This window comes from Lipomyces tetrasporus, assembly GCF_029532465.1.
Source record: "Lipomyces tetrasporus strain NRRL Y-64009 chromosome Unknown POJ06scaffold_7, whole genome shotgun sequence".
In the NCBI taxonomy this organism is placed as follows: domain Eukaryota; kingdom Fungi; phylum Ascomycota; class Lipomycetes; order Lipomycetales; family Lipomycetaceae; genus Lipomyces; species Lipomyces tetrasporus.
Genome location: NW_026611602.1, coordinates 642,987 through 660,401, shown reverse-complemented (window position 1 = coordinate 660,401; position 17,415 = coordinate 642,987). Strand labels below are relative to the sequence as shown.

The 17,415-nt window shown below is 47.8% G+C and overlaps 8 protein-coding genes and 1 non-coding gene across 9 annotated transcripts; 2 read left to right on the top strand and 7 right to left on the bottom strand.

Annotated features, from left to right (window-relative positions):
- The first annotated feature begins 5 nt into the window (after positions 1-5).
- Positions 6-1,666, top strand: POJ06DRAFT_131317 (Tricarboxylate/iron carrier). Its single transcript, XM_056184376.1, has 5 exons — positions 6-105; positions 235-395; positions 453-586; positions 638-732; positions 779-1,666. The coding sequence occupies exons 2-5, from the start codon at positions 292-294 to the stop codon at positions 1,424-1,426; spliced, it is 981 nt and encodes a 326-aa protein (XP_056042691.1). The 5' UTR covers positions 6-105; positions 235-291; the 3' UTR covers positions 1,427-1,666.
- On the bottom strand, positions 1,650-3,511 carry POJ06DRAFT_224756 (ribosomal protein S5 domain 2-type protein; the record flags this gene model as incomplete). The annotated part of the gene is made up of 3 exons (XM_056185693.1): positions 3,013-3,511; positions 1,953-2,949; positions 1,650-1,900 (listed from the first exon to the last, which is right to left on the bottom strand). Exons 1-3 carry the CDS (start codon positions 3,088-3,090, stop codon positions 1,650-1,652), a joined length of 1,326 nt encoding a protein of 441 aa, XP_056042690.1. The 5' UTR covers positions 3,091-3,511.
- Positions 3,512-3,780: 269 nt separating this feature from the next.
- POJ06DRAFT_t57 lies at positions 3,781-3,854 on the bottom strand. The gene has a single exon. It is a non-coding gene; the product is annotated as a tRNA-Asn (tRNA).
- Positions 3,855-4,521: 667 nt separating this feature from the next.
- POJ06DRAFT_131312 (zinc-finger of the MIZ type in Nse subunit-domain-containing protein) lies at positions 4,522-5,582 on the bottom strand. Its single transcript, XM_056184375.1, has one exon. It carries the CDS (start codon positions 5,518-5,520, stop codon positions 4,651-4,653), a length of 870 nt encoding a protein of 289 aa, XP_056042689.1. The 5' UTR covers positions 5,521-5,582; the 3' UTR covers positions 4,522-4,650.
- Positions 5,583-5,973: 391 nt separating this feature from the next.
- Positions 5,974-7,183, bottom strand: POJ06DRAFT_282335 (tryptophan synthase beta subunit-like PLP-dependent enzyme; the record flags this gene model as incomplete). The annotated part of the gene is made up of 4 exons (XM_056190021.1): positions 5,974-6,035; positions 6,087-6,916; positions 6,977-7,030; positions 7,077-7,183. 4 exons carry the CDS (start codon positions 7,181-7,183, stop codon positions 5,974-5,976), a joined length of 1,053 nt encoding a protein of 350 aa, XP_056042688.1.
- A 552-nt stretch (positions 7,184-7,735) lies between these two features.
- POJ06DRAFT_199193 (transport protein particle component) lies at positions 7,736-8,376 on the bottom strand (the record flags this gene model as incomplete). The annotated part of the gene is made up of 2 exons (XM_056185144.1): positions 7,736-8,075; positions 8,132-8,376. 2 exons carry the CDS (start codon positions 8,374-8,376, stop codon positions 7,736-7,738), a joined length of 585 nt encoding a protein of 194 aa, XP_056042687.1.
- A 446-nt stretch (positions 8,377-8,822) lies between these two features.
- POJ06DRAFT_256392 (glycoside hydrolase) lies at positions 8,823-11,668 on the top strand. The gene is made up of 4 exons (XM_056188011.1): positions 8,823-9,168; positions 9,230-9,297; positions 9,347-9,468; positions 9,523-11,668. The coding sequence occupies exons 1-4, from the start codon at positions 9,068-9,070 to the stop codon at positions 11,452-11,454; spliced, it is 2,223 nt and encodes a 740-aa protein (XP_056042686.1). The 5' UTR covers positions 8,823-9,067; the 3' UTR covers positions 11,455-11,668.
- Positions 11,608-12,577, bottom strand: POJ06DRAFT_131265 (phosphoribosyltransferase-like protein). The gene has a single exon (XM_056184373.1). It carries the CDS (start codon positions 12,340-12,342, stop codon positions 11,761-11,763), a length of 582 nt encoding a protein of 193 aa, XP_056042685.1. The 5' UTR covers positions 12,343-12,577; the 3' UTR covers positions 11,608-11,760.
- Positions 12,493-16,256, bottom strand: POJ06DRAFT_131288 (fungal-specific transcription factor domain-containing protein). Its single transcript, XM_056184374.1, has one exon. It carries the CDS (start codon positions 16,180-16,182, stop codon positions 12,862-12,864), a length of 3,321 nt encoding a protein of 1,106 aa, XP_056042684.1. The 5' UTR covers positions 16,183-16,256; the 3' UTR covers positions 12,493-12,861.
- Positions 16,257-17,415: the final 1,159 nt, after the last annotated feature.

Here is a 17,415-nt window from a genome sequence, read left to right as displayed (position 1 = left end):
AAGATTGGTTGTAAATATCCGGCTCTGTGCGAATCGAATGAATTCGACACAATAAACGGACCTCTTCGCACGACAGTCGTGTCTAACATATTATCTCCGTAAACAGTACGTTCAGGCAAGGTTAGGCACTCGCATTGGCCGTGATTGGTACTAATTGCGGCTTTGCAGGCCGATCACTTGTTTACTGAAGACCTCAAGTCCCGTGAGCACGAGACTTGGCTAACACTAAGGCAGACATCCCATTTTTGGAATTAATCCTGAACATCTAGACGAGAGAAGGATACAAACGTCATGGCCTCGGCGATTCCTGGACCACGTGACCTTCCCGAGTCGCGATATGATCTGTCGACATACTGGGGCCGGGTCAAGCACAGTGCTGAGTTGTCGGATCCTCGGTGAGTATTGCTGGTACTGGATGAAAAGTGGGGACACAGTAATAATGTGTCGCTAAGAATGCTGTTGACTACGAAGAAAAAACTAGAGGACGCAAAGTCTTTGGTTTCGGATTACAAGAATGGCAACATCAAGGAAATGACTCCCCAGTTGTGGACTGCAAAGAAGGTCCTTGACTCAACTATACACCCTGGTATGCGCTATTTCTAACTTTCATGTCGAATGAGATACTGATGTGCCATAGATAGCGGAGAGCCTGTTTTTCTTCCGTTTCGAATGTCCTCATACGTGCTCTCTAATCTCGTCGTCACAGTCGGCATGCTAACTCCGAACTTGGGCGTAAGCAGCACATATTGAAATGTAGATCGATTTAACCATGAAATAGACTTTTGGCACACTATTCTGGCAAATCACGAATCAGTCGCTAAATGTGGCTATCAACACAGCGAACAGCAACAAGTCACATCCATTGACTACACAACAGCTCGCTACTTCGTACGCGATGGCAGTAACAGCGTCATGTTCCGTGGCACTCGGACTCAATTCGCTTGTGCCTCGCCTGAATATGCTATCAACAAATTCACGATTAATCCTAGGTCGTCTTGTCCCTTTCGCCGCAGTCGTGTCGGCTGGCGTGGTCAACGTTTTCCTAATGCGCGGCGAAGAAATCCGGAAAGGCATCTCCGTCTTTGATGCAGACTCGGGCGAAGCCGTCGGCACCTCGAAAAAGGCTGCAACATTTGCTGTCGGTGAGACCGCCATTTCTCGTGTCTTGAACGCGACGCCAATCATGGTCTTCCCGCCACTTATCCTCGTCCGATTGCAGCGCAAGTTCAAGATGACAAAGCCAATTGAGACAGCTACTAACGTGGGCTTGATTCTCGCGACGTCGTTTGTGGTGCTGCCATTTGCGCTTGGCGTATTCCCTCAGCGCCGGACGGTTGATGTTACGAGACTGGAAAAGAGGTTTTGGGATTTAAAGAATACGCATGGCAAACCCGTTACGAAGGTGCATTTCAATAGAGGCATGTAAGAATATAGATATGCATATGTGCGTATTCTTGTACTAGTAGGCGGTCATATAGAATAATTCGTCCTGGAAACAAGACATACCTAAAGGTATCTAGCAATACTGTCGACAAATTATACAAGCTATAAATACAAGCTAATCTCACAATACGCGATCATGCTGAGTGAGTAGATATGATTAGAAATTACAAAGTAATGCAATACCACAACGTACAATGAACAAAGATCTACCAAAACGCCCAGCCATCAATGGAACCGACCCCAACAGTTTTCTGAATATCTTCCCGATCACCCAATCCTAACAAATGATGCAAAGAAAACAGTTTCTCTTCCCATTCTTCCCACTCGGCCGCCTCGGACTTTGTTGGCAAAAGACAGCCAGCTCCAACACCTCCAAGGCTTGTTTCGAAAACCTCGAACCCGTGACCTTCGAGTCGCTCTATTAATCCGCATATTCTGGACTCATCAATATCTACACCTCTGTTAGCACAGTTCATTGACCTGCTGAGTGATTACAATAGACGTGTTACCTCTTTTCACCAACGTAATGGCACAACCACCGCCACCTGCACCAGTGAGCTTGGTCTCGCCAATCTCGAGCTCGTCGGCTGCCATTCTAATCGCTTCAAGCTTCGGATGACTTACACCCAACGCAACCAACAATCCATGATTAACACGCACAAGCTCACGCAATCGCTCTTCCCACGCATCATCACAATTTTCCTTTGGCGTCTGAAGGAGTTTATATGCCTCATCTGTCAACGCGTGAATACCATTCAGTATCGGCTCAGTCACAAGCGGATAGTTCTGCAGTAGCGTAGCGACATTCGCGACCTGCACAGCAGTCCGCCGTGGCTGTCGCGAGTCAATAAGAAGCAACTTCAAGGGCGGGAAGCTGCGCATGCTTTCCCGTACATTGGGGTTGCCTTTCGTCATTCGCTGGAACATCACAGCGCCACCATGGCTAGCGACCGCGTTATCAATTCCGGATGGGTTACCGTGAATGCATCGTTCGCCCAAGAAAGCCCAGGCATCAATCAGCTCTATGCCGGCGTAGTTGGCGGCATTGAAGTCGCTATCGTCGTCGCCCTTTTTCTCAGGGGGTGAGACTTCGCCCGAGACGAGACACAAGGCTGCCGCAAGACACACTGAGACTGAAGCCGAGGAGCCGAGGCCAGCACCAATTGGCAGAGTCGACCGGACAGAGAACGTCATACCAGGCATATCCGGACTGCAGAGGCAGATGTAAAGGTACAAGAATGCCAGGGCAGCAGACCTCTGAAGTGGAATGTGGACATCGACAAGAGCGTGTTCAAGCGCCTCCACGAGTGTAGTGTTCAACTCCGACGGAGGTCGAACTGTGTCAATCGACCCCTTAGGCACAACATCCCACGGCAGGGAATGTATCTTCCACGAATACTGGAACTTGATATCTGGGAACTCCAATGTCACAAGCTCTGAAAACTCGGGCTCGTGTTTGGTCGTTAATAGGTAGGACCGTAAAGATATGGCAGCGGCAATGGCAGGCTAAAATGAAGAGTTAGAATATTTCCCTGTCGCTTGCAGCCACTGGGTGTCGGGTAAGCTCACCTTGCCATATACAGCTGCATGCTCTCCGAACAAGATGACCTTGCCAGGCGCGGAAACGAGAAAGGGAGGGGTCACCATCAGCGCTCGTTGGTTACCAAAAGCAACATACACGGGAGACAATTGCGACTAATGAATGACTCGAGAGAGCGACGACTTTCTTTCAAGCAACACGAAAAACTGGAGAGTGAGTGAGTCGCCAGGACCACGGGGACGTGACAAATAATGTGCGGGCCTTTATAATTTTGAGCGTCGTTATATCGTGTAACCCGGCGCACCGGGGCGCCTGTCGATGGTCCCGTTTAGGCCAAGCTTCAATGTTACCAGACGTCCCAAAACTGCAATTCGGCTCTCCTCACTAATTTTGAATCACGGCTGTTGTTCGAACGATATTTCATTCTCCAAAATAGTGTCTGAATAAGCGACACTTAAAAGAATGCGTGATTTATTAGGATCTGTTAGTCTATTACGTAGTCGATTGCTCCCAGACTGTAAGTTTCTGGTCGACTGCAGCCAAAGTACATTACAGAAACTGATCGGATCTCGCGTATTCGCTTGCTGCCATGGCGGATACGAGTTACCCGAGTCAAGTTCCAACCTAAGGTCATCAGCAATGGTGGGAATGGCGCGCCGCTGACGAGATCTCAAGTCGTTATGACACATCCCCACAATTACAAATTCCGCTTTCCTTCGCTCAAAGAAGAAATTACGCAAAAAGAAAATAGAAGGCAAAGTATAGAGCAAGAGCAAGAGCAAAAGCAAAAACACCGCCGACCCCGGAGAGGATCGAACTCTCGATCTTACGGTTAACAGCCGTACGCCTTAACCAGCTTGGCCACGGAGTCTTAAAGCTGCCATAACAGAAATCCCAAGCCCCATAGTCAGCTGAGCATAACCGTCCAAACTATGTTCCATCTGAGGACTTATACGTACACTTGCAACCCATTTAAGGAGCTAATACGATGAGGACGCCAAATTATCGATAATAATACTGGACAACCATGAATATTTGCGTACACAAACCACATACTAACGATTTTAGATTAGCAAATAGTAAGCACCGTCCGAACTCTGTCTCTCTGACGGTCTCTTCGCCTGGGTAAGTCTTTGCTGCTTTCATGCACTATTTCCCACCGCAGGAAAAACGGCCTTTAATCTTTGCGTCCTGGCCGTGACGGCGGATTATGTCACACCGAATCTGACTGCCTTCCCCGTCGACCTTTTGGCTTCTACGACCTCAGTAAGGGATCTGTCATAATGTTCTACATGGCGCACCGGCAGGCTGCTCCGCTCGTTGCGCTTAGCATCTTGTGGGTGAATTCTACTCTGGCCCTGGCAACCCCATGTCGTCGAGCTCTGCGCACCTGTGACGCCATCTCCCATGGCCGATTAGGCACTAGCTAATATATAGATCTGATGTCAAAATATCTCATTAATCTACTATCGGAGTTTTACCAGAACTAAAGGAGATGTTGAAATTGGGATGCCTGACATTGCAGCATGCTCATTTGATGCCAGTTACGCATGAGGAATGATATTGCATAATGACCAAGATCATCCACTTTGTCCACAACCCATTCGCAATTAACAAATATAAGTTAGCGTACATGCAAATAACTACCATTGCTGCCTTAACACACTCTACTCATCCTCAAGTTCATCAAACTCCGCCTCCTCTTGCTGGCGCTGCCTCTCGATGTATCGTTCAACCTGTCTGGCGATTGCTGGATTCTCCTTCAGGTTTGACTTCATCAATATCTTGCTACAACCTGCTACAGGACACTCTATGCTTCCCAAAGCCCTTTCATGGCCGCGCGAATTCTCGACAAAAAGTGCAAAAATCGCGTCCTTAGAGAATGTGTGGGGGCACACGTCCGACGTAACTGGATTCACAAATAGTGCCAGTGACACTGGACACTTGAGCGACCTCTTCTCCTGTGCAACAATGAGGTCATCATCTCCATCATCCGCTTCGCGATCATGAATCTCTGCAATTGTCTTCGAAGCGCCATGCGCGTCGAACCAGTTCTCTACCGGCGGGATATCCTCATCTCCGTAAGTGTTTTCCCACACACGACGCTTAAAGTTTGTATAAAATGCGTTCTCGGAATATTTTTGCTTGTCACTCTTTGCTGAATTCCGTTCCATATACTCGTTCATAGCTTCCAGGAATACCGAAGCTGGGTCCTGAACCTGATTATTCCGCAACAGCGCTCTGTCAATCGCGTTGGGCTCCAGGTCCACCAAAACGCCGATGTCGATTACCCGTTTCAAATTGAGCTCCAGCACGTCCGAAGCCATTCCAAATTCCGCACAGCTTGCTGCTGTATCTTCCAGGTATTTCTTAATGTCTTTTGGTCTCGAGAGACTACTGGGTGCTAATCTTGGCAGCTGCTTGATTATTTGCTGTTCCTCATCGCGGAGGTAGAGCGGGGTGTCGTCAATCTGTTGCTGCTGACTCGAAGTGGAGATATCCCCAATCTCCTCGTCTGAATCGTAATCAGCGCCCATATTGATCTAGATACGGGACGTATACTCGTGGTGATAGTGTTGACCCTTGTAGTACCCACGCGCCGCGAGGATAGTTGGTACGCGTTCGCCGCACTCTGTTTTTTAGCGTGACTGGGAGCGCGAGCAGAATCGTTACCCTACGTCAACCGTCTGCCAGACTATCCATAATACACGCATTCGTCATCAGCCGAATTTTCCGCGGCATTAATTGTTCATAAATTAGAATGCTACCGGCATAACAAGGAGTCCAAGGACCTACGTCATGAGATGGGTATGAACTTTGCGGTTTATGAAAGTGAACCCATATTGGAGACGAGCAATGGAATCCAAAGCAATCTTGAAATCCAAGATCTTAGTGAGTATAATTATCTTTAATAACGACGATGGACGAATAATTCGCAACCGCTCAAGTCCGTGAGCTCCTAATTATACATCTCTATACCGACTAAGCCTCTAAAGCATATCTTGAAACGTGTCTTTGTAGCGCAGCATAGATTCCAGCGTTACCGTTGACCCTGTCATTCCCGGTTAGATCTGACTGCACATCGGCATCAATTAGTGCTTACCTCCGCAGACAATAATGACCGAAATACTGTCCGCATCCAACATCAGCTTGCTCCTGAGGTCGTAGATATCAGAATAATACCATGGTGCTAGCGCAGCACCGCACGCAGGTTCTACAAATAAGCGATTTTCATCTAGAATCCTGAGACAAGATCCTACTGTCTGTGCATCAGTAACTACTACTGACCGAGTAGGATATGTCATGGCTGCATCGAAAGCCGCAACGGCAACTCTATCTGCTCCCAAGCTGCTAGCGATAGAGGTGATCTTTGGTAGAGTCACCAGTTCTCCCCGCTTGATAGACGCGTTCAAGCTCTCTGCACCGTATGTTTCCACTGAGACAACGATTGGTTGCTCACCAGACAAAGGATAGTGTCGCTTCAGCCCATTAACGACACCGGCGAATAAACCTCCACCGCCTACCGAGCACGAAATGGCCTTCAGTCTAGACTTATCGTAGTCTGCTTCCTCTAGCTGTTCGACGACTTCGTCAATCATGAAGCTGTTGCCCTCCCAGATCACCGGATCATCGAACGGAGGGCAGTATTTTGCTTGACCGTCCTTGTGCTCGGCAACCATCTGACGGACCTTAGTATCAGCTTCCCTCCACATAGATCCATGCAGAATAACGGTAGCCCCATATTTATCTCTCAAACGAGTAACCATGTTTGGAGCAACATTACTCGGGACAACCACAGTGCATGGACAGCCGTATTTTTGTGCCGCTTGAGCGGCCGCACATCCGGCATTTCCACCGGATGATGAAAAGATGTGCGGTTTTTGGCCTGGCGGAGAGTTGAGAACCGCCTGCCAAACAAGATAACCGATTCCGCTGTCATGATATCGTCAGAGCTCTGTTTCTGCAAGAGGACGAAACCAACATGTGTAATACCGAGACTTAAACGAACCGGAAGGCTGGAGCACTTCGAGCTTCAGCAGAACCGTGCTATTGCCGCGTTAATCCAATTCACGTAGCAAATAAGTCATACTACCTTCCAGTTATCTTCGATAACGAGTGCGAGTAAACCAAAGGTGTCCTGATATAGGGACTGGTAGAAACGACCGCGTCATGCTTATTGTCGGAAGATGCAATAGTCATTTCTTCGCCGACGCACATCGATAGTTTTGGCAAAGCAGAAACAGTTCCAGTCTAGCACTATCAGTAGGCAGCATTCAGTGTTCCTCTATGTGGTTTCGGGTTTTGGTGGACACGGCCCGGTCACAAATAAATTGGGCTGACTTAGTTGATTTCAAAATTGTCGGCTATTATTATTGACAGGAGATAAGCCGCTCGGTTTCTGAATCACCCGCGGACTCCGCGGACTCTCAATTACAACTGCAAACTACCCACGCACATGTCTATACTTGATCGGCTTCTATCACGCGTGATCGAACTTTCTTATAATCAATTATTACAGAAAATAAGGCACCAGATTATGGCCTAGATGGGCTTGTGGCATACGTGAGATTGCCAGTCGACGAACTCGTTTGAGTGAAATACTGATGCAAGAAATAGAAGGATGCAAGAAATCATATAAATATTGTACATTTATATAACAAAATCATTGCCCGATTCGCCAGACCCGTTCCCATGCAATACACAAATTGATTCTTCCGTCCGCATGACAGTATTACGATTCTCATCATCATTCTAGTCTTGACGTAACGTTTGAATATGAAATACGGCAACTGGAATAGCCGTTGTTTCTGCGACAACCGTCGCTTGAACGCCAAGGTTTGCAAGAGCTCCTCTGAGAACACCGCAAGGGAACCACAAGTATGGCTGTGCCCGTGTAACGGTGTCTAGGCCACCGACTTCGGTGCTCATTCTCATTAGCAGGCGGAAACTGTTATCGGTAAGAACGTAAACCCCTCGGTGGTTTGTCTTCAGATTGTCAATTTGCTTGCGGAAGAGTAGATACCAGAGATCCTTGCAGATAAACTTCATTACGTCCAGTACGTCCGTAAATCGCGGCCGGTCTTGTGAAAACCTGACATCCAATTAGCACTGCTTGTTGGCAAAATGCGAAAACTTCCCAAAATTCACCTTTCCACCAGCCCTTGTCCGACTCTGTATCCCAGTCCTTCGACATGCTTGAATACCGCGCCTCGTCTTTCCTCTTCTCCTATCCGACCATCCTTCTCGCCTAATATTGAATGCATAGCATCGCCGCTAGAAGTTTTCCCCTCCCCAATTACCTCCACCACACGTTCGGACATTGGAATCAACTCTATTAACAAAAAATCTAAACATGAAACGTTCATATATATTGCATGCGGATCCGTGTACATCCCAGTCCCCATTGTTGAGACCTGCTGGGAAGCTGTTAGCGAAGGGACACCGGGTCCTTGTAACGGGAAAGTCGTCGTCTGTGCAAGCTTTCCCGTAAAACCTGCCTGTTGATGGTCAGTCGTCTGTTGTTGCGTCACCATGACACTACTGCCCAATGGCCGATTCGGGAGGGGGTACGTGGATGGTGTAGATGTCGGCAGGGCCGTCGTGACTGGATGCGAAGAAGCCATTGCGTATACGGCCTGCGAGAATCCAGATCTCAATTATAGACAACAGCTAGTTTATCAGTTTCACCAATAGTGGTACCTAGATGTCGATGCCGAAATGAATTCGACGAAACTAATTTTGTACGTGAACCTCTGACATGCACGTAACCCTCGCATACAGTTTCGTCGCACTCTAAAGTTTCGGAGACTTCATTGTCGAACTAGGGTTTAGAGATGAGATTTAGGGACACACGACAATTGAGCCGTAACCGAAGACTTTCAATATTACCGGCAGTATTTATTGAAGCTGAGGAGAGGCTGTATACGGATGAGGACGGACTTCCATGTGAGCCCTGCTAACTATTATATTATCACGGACTACCGCGATTCGAAATTGAGCCGATGAACAAGGTAGTCGAGTGACCAAAGTTGTCGGTAGCTGAATTACCACAGAGGCTGGCATACTGCTAGCTCAATTGTCACAATGCCTGCTGGGAATGGATTCATAGTGCTGGCATGTGTATTGTTATGTTGGACAGTTACTCAGGCAGCAGCATTTCCGAAACAGCACTTAGATAAATTACGGTACGTTCTAGCGCGAATCTTCTCTTGTGCGGTGCCTATCTGACGTCGTTTACTGAGTTAGGGAGGAGACTCGAGAAGCATTTTATCATGGGTGGAATCATTATCTGCGTTATGGATTTCCTGAAGATGGTATGTTTTCTGCTATCGCAACCCGTCCAGCCAAGTCTAATGTGTTTAGAAATTGCACCTTTATCATGCATGGGTAGAGGAAGCGACCGTGCGAACCCAAATAACATCGGGATCAATGATGTGTTAGGAGACTACTCACTTACACTAGTCGACAGTTTAGATACTTTAGCCGTATGTTTGTTTGTCGAATGCGTTGGGAATGTACGATGGCTAATAATGAACTAGATAATGGACGACCAGGCCGGCTTTGAGTCTGCAGTTAAGAAGGTCGAACGGTTTGTGCAGTTTGATCTACCATCTCGTGTGCAAGTGTTTGAAACTACGATTCGAATGTTGGGTGGACTATTGTCCGGACACATATATGCGACTTCAGACTCACTGGGCCACAAGATAAAAGGATATGACGGCTCTTTATTGACACTGGCAGCAGATTTGGCTAACAGACTGATGCCAGCATTTGATACGCCGACGGGCATACCGCTCGCCAGAGTTAATCTGCGCTACGGTAACAAAAATGAAAATATTACAGAAACTTGCACAGCTGGTGCAGCGAGTCTGGTGCTTGAGTTTGCTACATTGTCACGGCTTACTGGCGACGACAAATATGAAAAGGCAGCTAGGAAGGCGTTTTTTGCCATTTGGGATCGGCGGACCACGTTGAACATAGTGGGATCAGCCATCGATGCAGTCAGCGGACTGTGGTTATCAGCCTACTCGGGAATAGGAGCCAGTGTGGACTCTTTTTTTGAGTATGCGTTAAAGTCATATATATTACTCGATGATGAGTCGTTCCTCGACGTATTTGCGAAGTCATACGCAGCCGTAAAGGAGAATATTTTGGACGGTTGGATATATCGTAATGTTCATATTATTACAGGATCACCAGTCACAAGTTGGATCGACGCTCTGGCGGCATTTTTCCCCGGCCTTCAGGTCTTAGCTGGAGACATTAATGCAGCAGTCAGAAGTCACTTGGTCTACTACCATATTTGGATGGCTTATGCCGGATTACCAGAACGATGGAACTATGCTATAAATCATGGAAGTCTTGAGCTGGGTTGGTACGGTCTTCGTCCAGAGTTCGTGGAATCAAACTATTTTCTGTATAGAGCCACCAAGGACCCGTTTTATCTCCATGTAGGAGCCCAGATACTCAGTGACATCCAAGCTCGGAGTAGGACGTCATGTGGATACGCAGCATTGCACGATGTGCGGACGAATGAATTAGAGGACCGTATGGAGAGCTTTTTCCTTAGCGAAACGATGAAATATCTGTATCTTTTATTCGACGTCGACAACCCTTTGAACAAGGACGAGTCGAATTTCGTGTTTTCGACAGAAGCGCATCCGTTACGGATAGATGTGGATTTGATTCCAACCGAAAGACGGAAAGATATGAAGTTGCGTACAGGATCGACTATGATTCCGCGACAAGGTGAAGACGAAGATGAGGACGTCGGAAAGAAAGATATAGCATTGGAGTATTCGCCATTCACAAGCGACGAGCTCTATTTTGACTCATCATTGGACAATAACTTGTACGACGACGACGATCTTGAAAGTATTCCTGATCTAGTATCAACAGCAGCTTGTCAGAATGTCAATGGGTACAGGTCATTCTATTCCTTTGTCACGTCCTGGAGCGAATTCTATCATTTGGATGGACTATACAATTTCACACCAATATCGGATGAGGTCTTTCCGCCGCTACAAGAGACGAAAAGGTTTCCTTCACAAACAAGTTTATTCAGCTCGAATGTCCGACCACTCGAGAACGGAACCATACCGGCACGAAGGCCGATAGTTGACCTGCCGCCGACTCATCCTGAAGCAGTTTCGATACCGCTGCGGTCATTCCCAGTTTTGGAGCTGTTTTTCCCAGCAGAGAGTCGGTCGCGGATTTGGCAGCACGGAAAAGACTTAGAAGCTCCGTCGTTCGATGGGCATCGGGTACGATTCTCTAAACTCGATGGATCGGAAGGTGGATCAGCGGGTAGAATGAAGATTTTGACAGTCGGGGGGATAAAGGTCTTGGGAAATGTTAAGGTGAGAAATTTGATGTCTCGAGGGATGCATGAACAGGATATATTGGAGGTGCTTCGTGACGGGAGGGTACGGCTACATGGTGAAGACGTAGTTAATTTGATGGTTGGATGAGCACGTCATTATCATGTTAGTCCTCGATGAATTATAGAGCGGGGCGTGGGTGACTGTCGCATGAGTATCTGTTCCATATTGAGTAACCCAACGTATTTTGGTCTTTGTTAAGCGTGTCGAGAAAGACCATTTTCTTGTGCATAATCTATGGCTTGCCTCGTTATGTTGATATTATTGTCAACAGACACGGATGTATTAATGTGATTCTAGAAGCGAATTTAGTTCGCTCGAACTATCGTACACAATAGACGCATATGAAGAATGCTGAGACAATCGCTAAGCTCGACCACTACTGTTTTCACCAGTCTACGATCCCAGCTTCTCTGGCTGTCCAGACAAGAGAGTGTAAACAGGAGCATCAAGCTTATCCCGCCCATGCAAGAAATCCAACTCAAGAATAAACAAATACTCTAGAATCTTGCCTCCCAACTTATTGACCAACTCGCCGGCGGCCTTAGCACTACCCCCCGTCGCAATAATATCGTCCACGATAATTACTTTTTGTCCAGCTTCGATCGCGTCAGCCTGCATGACAAACACATCCTTGCCGTACTCCTTCTCAAACTCGGCCTCGACCGTTGGACCGGGGACTTTTCCTTGTTTGCGAACAGGCACAAACGCAGCGCCTAATTGCAGCGCAAGTGCGGGACCGAATAGAAATCCACGCGCATCAAGACCAACGACAACATCTGGCTTAGACTCTGGTGTCGAAAAATTCGCTTCAATTTGGTGCTTGATGGCGTCGATGAGGCATTGGAAGGTCTTTGGAGACTTGAAGATGGGCAGGATGTCTTCGAAGAGAATTCCCTTAGTGGGGAAGTCTTCAAACTGACGGAGAGTCGCTTTCAGGAGCGCTTTTGTCTCCTCGATCGAAGCTGGAGAGGACATTCTAGCGTGAATTAGTCGCTATGTAGGAATATTTTGATGATTCGAAATGAAGCCAGCCTTCGACCTCGCGAGGACCGCGCGAATACTTGATTTAAGGTTTCTTTGCGCGCCTTTAAGCGTAGCTGGGGTTTGGCATTCAGTTCTGAACTTGCAGACACGCGCCAGCACGTTTACCATTACTAGTTACCATGTCGACCCGTATCTTCCCATACCTGCAAACTGGAGAATAATCATTAAAGGAGGAGGGAGATCCCGGAGCATTTTACACTAGCTTCCAACTAGTGCACTTATGATACAATATAATCCAACTATGATACTCCCTGTACGCCATATATACAAACTAGATGTTACCGATTCCTCGGAGAAGATTTAGGCTAGTATAAAAAGAGTACATGCGCACAAGCATGTCTATATATGGATGTTGAAAAGTCTCAAATCATTTCCCGGGTACTTACACTCATTAGCGTCGAGAAATCGAGATAAAATTATGCCGACCTACCAAACACCTGACGATACGGATCACAGAATAAAGTCCGGGTGGAAATCCGCCAGCCCTTCAAACAGATTGATGGACAGATTTGTGAAAAAATCATCAAACGAGCCAATTGCCTGTACACCACCGCCTCCTGCCACGTTACCACCAGCCTGTGGACCATTCTGAACGCCGGAATCAGCTGAAGTATTTGTCGTTCCGGTCGCATCTGCGTAGAGATTCTGCTGCATTCTGCCGCTGAACGGACCCACGAAACTCGAATGCTGTGGATGAAGCGTTGACGCTGCTGACGGTTGTTGCTCGGTCGAATTGTTGTTGCCGTAGCCTACGGATTGCTCTGTCGCCTGCACTTGGGGCTGCTCTTGGTTAAGGATCTGAGCGATGCCGTAGCATGAGGGCTGCGTTTGTTGGAGGCCAAGCTGAGTTGGATGAGGTGGGTGCTGAGGAGGTTGCGACGGAGAAACCATAAGCGACTGAAGAGAGGGGTTAATCATATTCTGCAGCGGACCCACCGTTGGTAGTTGGTATACGGGAGGAAGCAATGTCTGCGACGACGACGACGACGACGACGTCGCGGTCCGTGTCGGTTGCGAATGAAGTGGTTGTGGTTGTATATGTGTCTGGGTTGGCTCCTGCTGCTGTTGCACACCATTCAAGGGCACTGCTTGCGATAGGCTCAACTGGGGTGCGGGATACTGCGCCGACGCGCTTTGCTGCTGCGGTGCAGTCTGACTAGAAGACTCCGTCCTACGCTGTTGTTGTTGGGACGGCTTCTGCAGGCTGCTTTCACCTGTACTCTTCGCTGTATCAGCAACATACTGCTGCATATACTGTGCCATTCCTGGCGCGTCAATAACGTCAGCCAACCCAAACGCCCTTGATGCTTTCAGCATCATCTTATAAATCTCGTTGGGCTGGTCCCAAGTAGCCGCTAGATTCCCAATGGTGGACATTAGATCCGTTGAATACTGTAGCACTCTGGACGAAAACCTATCCTGGTCCAAAATTTCAAGTAACATTGCCCGTCGCTGGGATTGCAGCATCGGAAGGTGCTTGTTGTGTGGTGCGGCTTCGTCGGCATCTGCCTTATTTTTCGCAACACGGTAGGTCTTGAAATAACGGGAAATGATGGCGATCAAGACGTCGTATAACACGAACAAGTGCATAATAACTAAATGATTCAACCACGACGGCCAATAATTTGAGAACTTGACATTCTTGAATTTTTGGAGAGTATCAATGCAGCCTTGCGTCGCGTCCAAAAATCTCGTGTAGAAATCCATAAGAAATCTGTCGGGGCGAATATTCACATGTTTATGCGGCAAGAACTGGGAATATATACATAATCGTACAAAGTGAAGCATCATCGCCCGATACAGGTCGGGTTCCATAAGCTCGTAGCCTTGTTCGGACTCTTCACGAATCCAAGATGCAGTTAGCTCTTGGAGCCGTGACTCCATCAATTCTGCTATGTGAGATGCTGCTGCTGCTGGCTGTTGACTGATAAAGCGAAGTCCTTTCAATTGGTATAAACTCCTGTTCACTTCCAACAGAATTTCGGAAAGTTTCGCAACGGAAATGAACGATCGGAGGCAAGACTCCATGGATACGTTGATTCGCGATCGGTTGACCCTAATCGTGCAGGAAGCATGGCGCAAGTTGTCGCTTTCGTCCATCGACGTCAACAGACTAAGCTCAGCGGTGGTCGGCAACTTCGTGTCGTAGTATTCTGACATCACTTTCGGGGTACCGACAAATCGCATGATGGTCCAAGCGTCCCGAATACAGATAGACCACCACAATGCTTTGCGCAGCGCTCGCTCCCAATCTGGTATGTTCCATTCTGAGCAATCCACATGTAGCCGCAACTCTACTGCAGCAGCTACGACTGCAGCGTGGGTCATTAGCACCCCTCGGTCGGCAGTTGAGTCTGCGATAAGAGACAGCGCTTGAACGGCTTCCATTGTTGGCATTGACAGCTTATATGAATAGTGTCCAAAGAGATGCTGAATGAACTTGGTCTGCAATGTGCGTCTGTCATCTGAAGTGCCCAGTGTGCAATATGGCACAGACACGGCGAATATTGCGAGTAGCAATATGACAGACTCCTTGTTTGCGATATAGGCGGCCATGAAATGACCACGATGTATGATCGGTTGCGACGGGTTGATGAGGTTGAAGTAAACATCGATAAATACTTCGCCATACTGCTTTCTCCACTCGGCAACTGTTTTCATTGCTTCCGGAGAAGTAGGCAAGTTGTATCGAGCAACCTGGGCGGGTTCATTTTGGAAGGAGAGAGCGTAGATGGAAGAAGTAGGAGAATCGACAATAGAACGAACCAGTGGAAGAGAGCCATTGACATCCTGCGCCAATGTCGTCACGTTCGAGTGCCAATCCACATCAACTGTTCGTCGGAATATTTCAGGGCAAACGAACGTTAGCGAGAGATAAATCGTATAGTTGTCGCAGGACGATATTGTGCTTTGCTTCATTGATTCTGGCAGACAAGATACCTTGGCCGGCGGCGATGGTCGGGACGGTGTTGACCCTATGGCTTCTGGCGGCAGCCATATTTCCCTGTTGTTTCCGTCGACACTGCTTGACGCAGTCGATGATACCTTTACATCTGGCTCTGCATAACTTGCATTTGCGGCGTATGCAGTATTGACGTCTACATTTCCGTTCCCAGATACATTGAGGCATGCATTGCCACTTCCTCCGATCGCAACGCCCGCCCTACGGGCTGACTGTCGATCTTCAGGATTGTGTGACTCGATGTCGTCCATGATTTCGTCCTCTGGGGATTCAGCACCATTCGCCATGCCTCGGCCATCGTGCGAGCTGCCAGCAGGACTGTGAGTGGAGCCGGCAGAACCCCTATTCCTTTTGGACACTCGTTTCTTCCTAGGAGCAATGTGACAAAGGAAGCCTTTCTTGCGACACCGAATACAAGGGCCTGTGCCATCTGAGACGCACTTGATTTTGTGCTTTTGGCAATGCGTACAGGCCCGCTGTGAGTGTATCGGTTGGTCAGGTGCGAACACGGGACCTGCATCGGACGGAGGAGCATTTTCCGCGGGCGTTGTCAACCTAGGTGGTGGAGGTCTGTCAGATTCAGTCAATGACTCTGTTTGCAAAGTGTTCGACACGTTTGCACGCGGCGAAATCTGCGCAGGCCCTGTGTCCGTTGTCGTGGTCCAGGACGCGCGAACCGCATCAGTAGGAGCTGCGGCCGGCTGCGGATCATCTAACGCTCTTGTAAAGGATTCGTTGGCAGATGAGTGGTTGGCATTGTTGACGACTGCAGACGAGACTGGGGCTCGTTGATCGTGCGGCTCTGTCATTGAAGCTTGGTATCGGCAGAACCGATCAACCTAAAAATGAGCTGAGAATCATACGAACCTGGGCTCGGAGGTTTAGAGCCGCGATATATCGCCGGGGTTGGCGTTGTCGGGGCCCGGCGCATTATAATGCGTAAACGGTGGGAGCGCCAATCCGGATTCGGCTACACGATTCGCCGATTCTCCGGTAACCCTCGGCCTTCGGGCGCAGCCCTAACTATAATTAGTCGGCGTTACGGCGCTATTGCCGCACAGCAGCGGAGTTCCCCCCACACACACTAAGTGCATTAAGACTAGTCCCGACAAATCGCCAGCCCACAATAAATCATATGCGTCATCACATTGAACTTGTATCGCTGCAAATATATATCAAACTGTTAGTAATCATATTTTCTATAATCTGTCGCTGTGATATTGCTGTAAATCAAAAATCACAAGGGTAGTCGCTGGTACTACTTGGTGGGGTACCTGAGTTCTTAACTATGAGAAAGGACAACTTATGGCCGCGAGGTACTCAAATAAATAAGGTTCACACTATTAGATAACTATACTGTATTCGGAAATTATAGTTCTTTAAATGATGCCGATCGGACGCGTGCGGAAGTTTGCAAGACATGCATGGCGGCATATAGACGCCTATGCACACAATTTAGATGGGAAAACTGCTATCTTCGCCGCTAAGAAGTACAAGTCGCACCGAAGGCTTCCACAGTATCTCGACTTGGAATAATCGTGCATAAGTTAACGATAAGTCGATAACTAGTGATTTTGTTATTTACTGCAACTTGTTTTATTGTGGGTTTCTGACACAGTCCGTGCATCGGGACCCTTGTTCGAAATGTATCCCAAATACCACTGCGAATGTAACATAATACGCTAAGTTCATTTCCTATTTACCTTTATTTATTCCTAAGTCAGACGCGGATCTCGCCTCTGCAGTCATTGTGGGCATTATTAAGACAAATTGTCGTGATACGGTTCATTCTCATACCTACGCTAGCGGTACACACATTACGCCGGGAAGAGGGAGGGTTAAGGTGCTAGGAAATACTAGTCTTAATGCACCATTCAGTAACTTAACGATCAAGGATTGTCACTTTGGTTCTGCGTAGGGTAATAATCCCAAACAGTAATATCGCAGAGACTTTAGGCAATCGAACTGTATCTAGGGATCGGCACGGATAATATCCAGGCTAATTTTTCCTTATCCGTATCCGTATCCGTATCCGCGTAAAA

Bases quoted from the DNA above. Each gene is read 5' to 3' on its own strand.
- POJ06DRAFT_131317 (XM_056184376.1), top strand. From the start codon at position 292: ATGGCCTCGGCGATTCCTGGACCACGTGACCTTCCCGAGTCGCGATAT. The intron at 396-452 runs GTGAGTATTGCT...TGTGTCGCTAAG, and splicing joins GCTGAGTTGTCGGATCCTCG to AATGCTGTTGACTACGAAGA. The intron at 733-778 runs GTAAGCAGCACA...ACCATGAAATAG, and splicing joins TGCTAACTCCGAACTTGGGC to ACTTTTGGCACACTATTCTG.
- POJ06DRAFT_256392 (XM_056188011.1), top strand. From the start codon at position 9,068: ATGCCTGCTGGGAATGGATTCATAGTGCTGGCATGTGTATTGTTATGT. The intron at 9,298-9,346 runs GTATGTTTTCTG...TAATGTGTTTAG, and splicing joins TTATGGATTTCCTGAAGATG to AAATTGCACCTTTATCATGC. The intron at 9,469-9,522 runs GTATGTTTGTTT...ATAATGAACTAG, and splicing joins ACAGTTTAGATACTTTAGCC to ATAATGGACGACCAGGCCGG.
- POJ06DRAFT_131288 (XM_056184374.1), bottom strand. From the start codon at position 16,182: ATGACAGAGCCGCACGATCAACGAGCCCCAGTCTCGTCTGCAGTCGTC.
- POJ06DRAFT_131312 (XM_056184375.1), bottom strand. From the start codon at position 5,520: ATGGGCGCTGATTACGATTCAGACGAGGAGATTGGGGATATCTCCACT.
- POJ06DRAFT_131265 (XM_056184373.1), bottom strand. From the start codon at position 12,342: ATGTCCTCTCCAGCTTCGATCGAGGAGACAAAAGCGCTCCTGAAAGCG.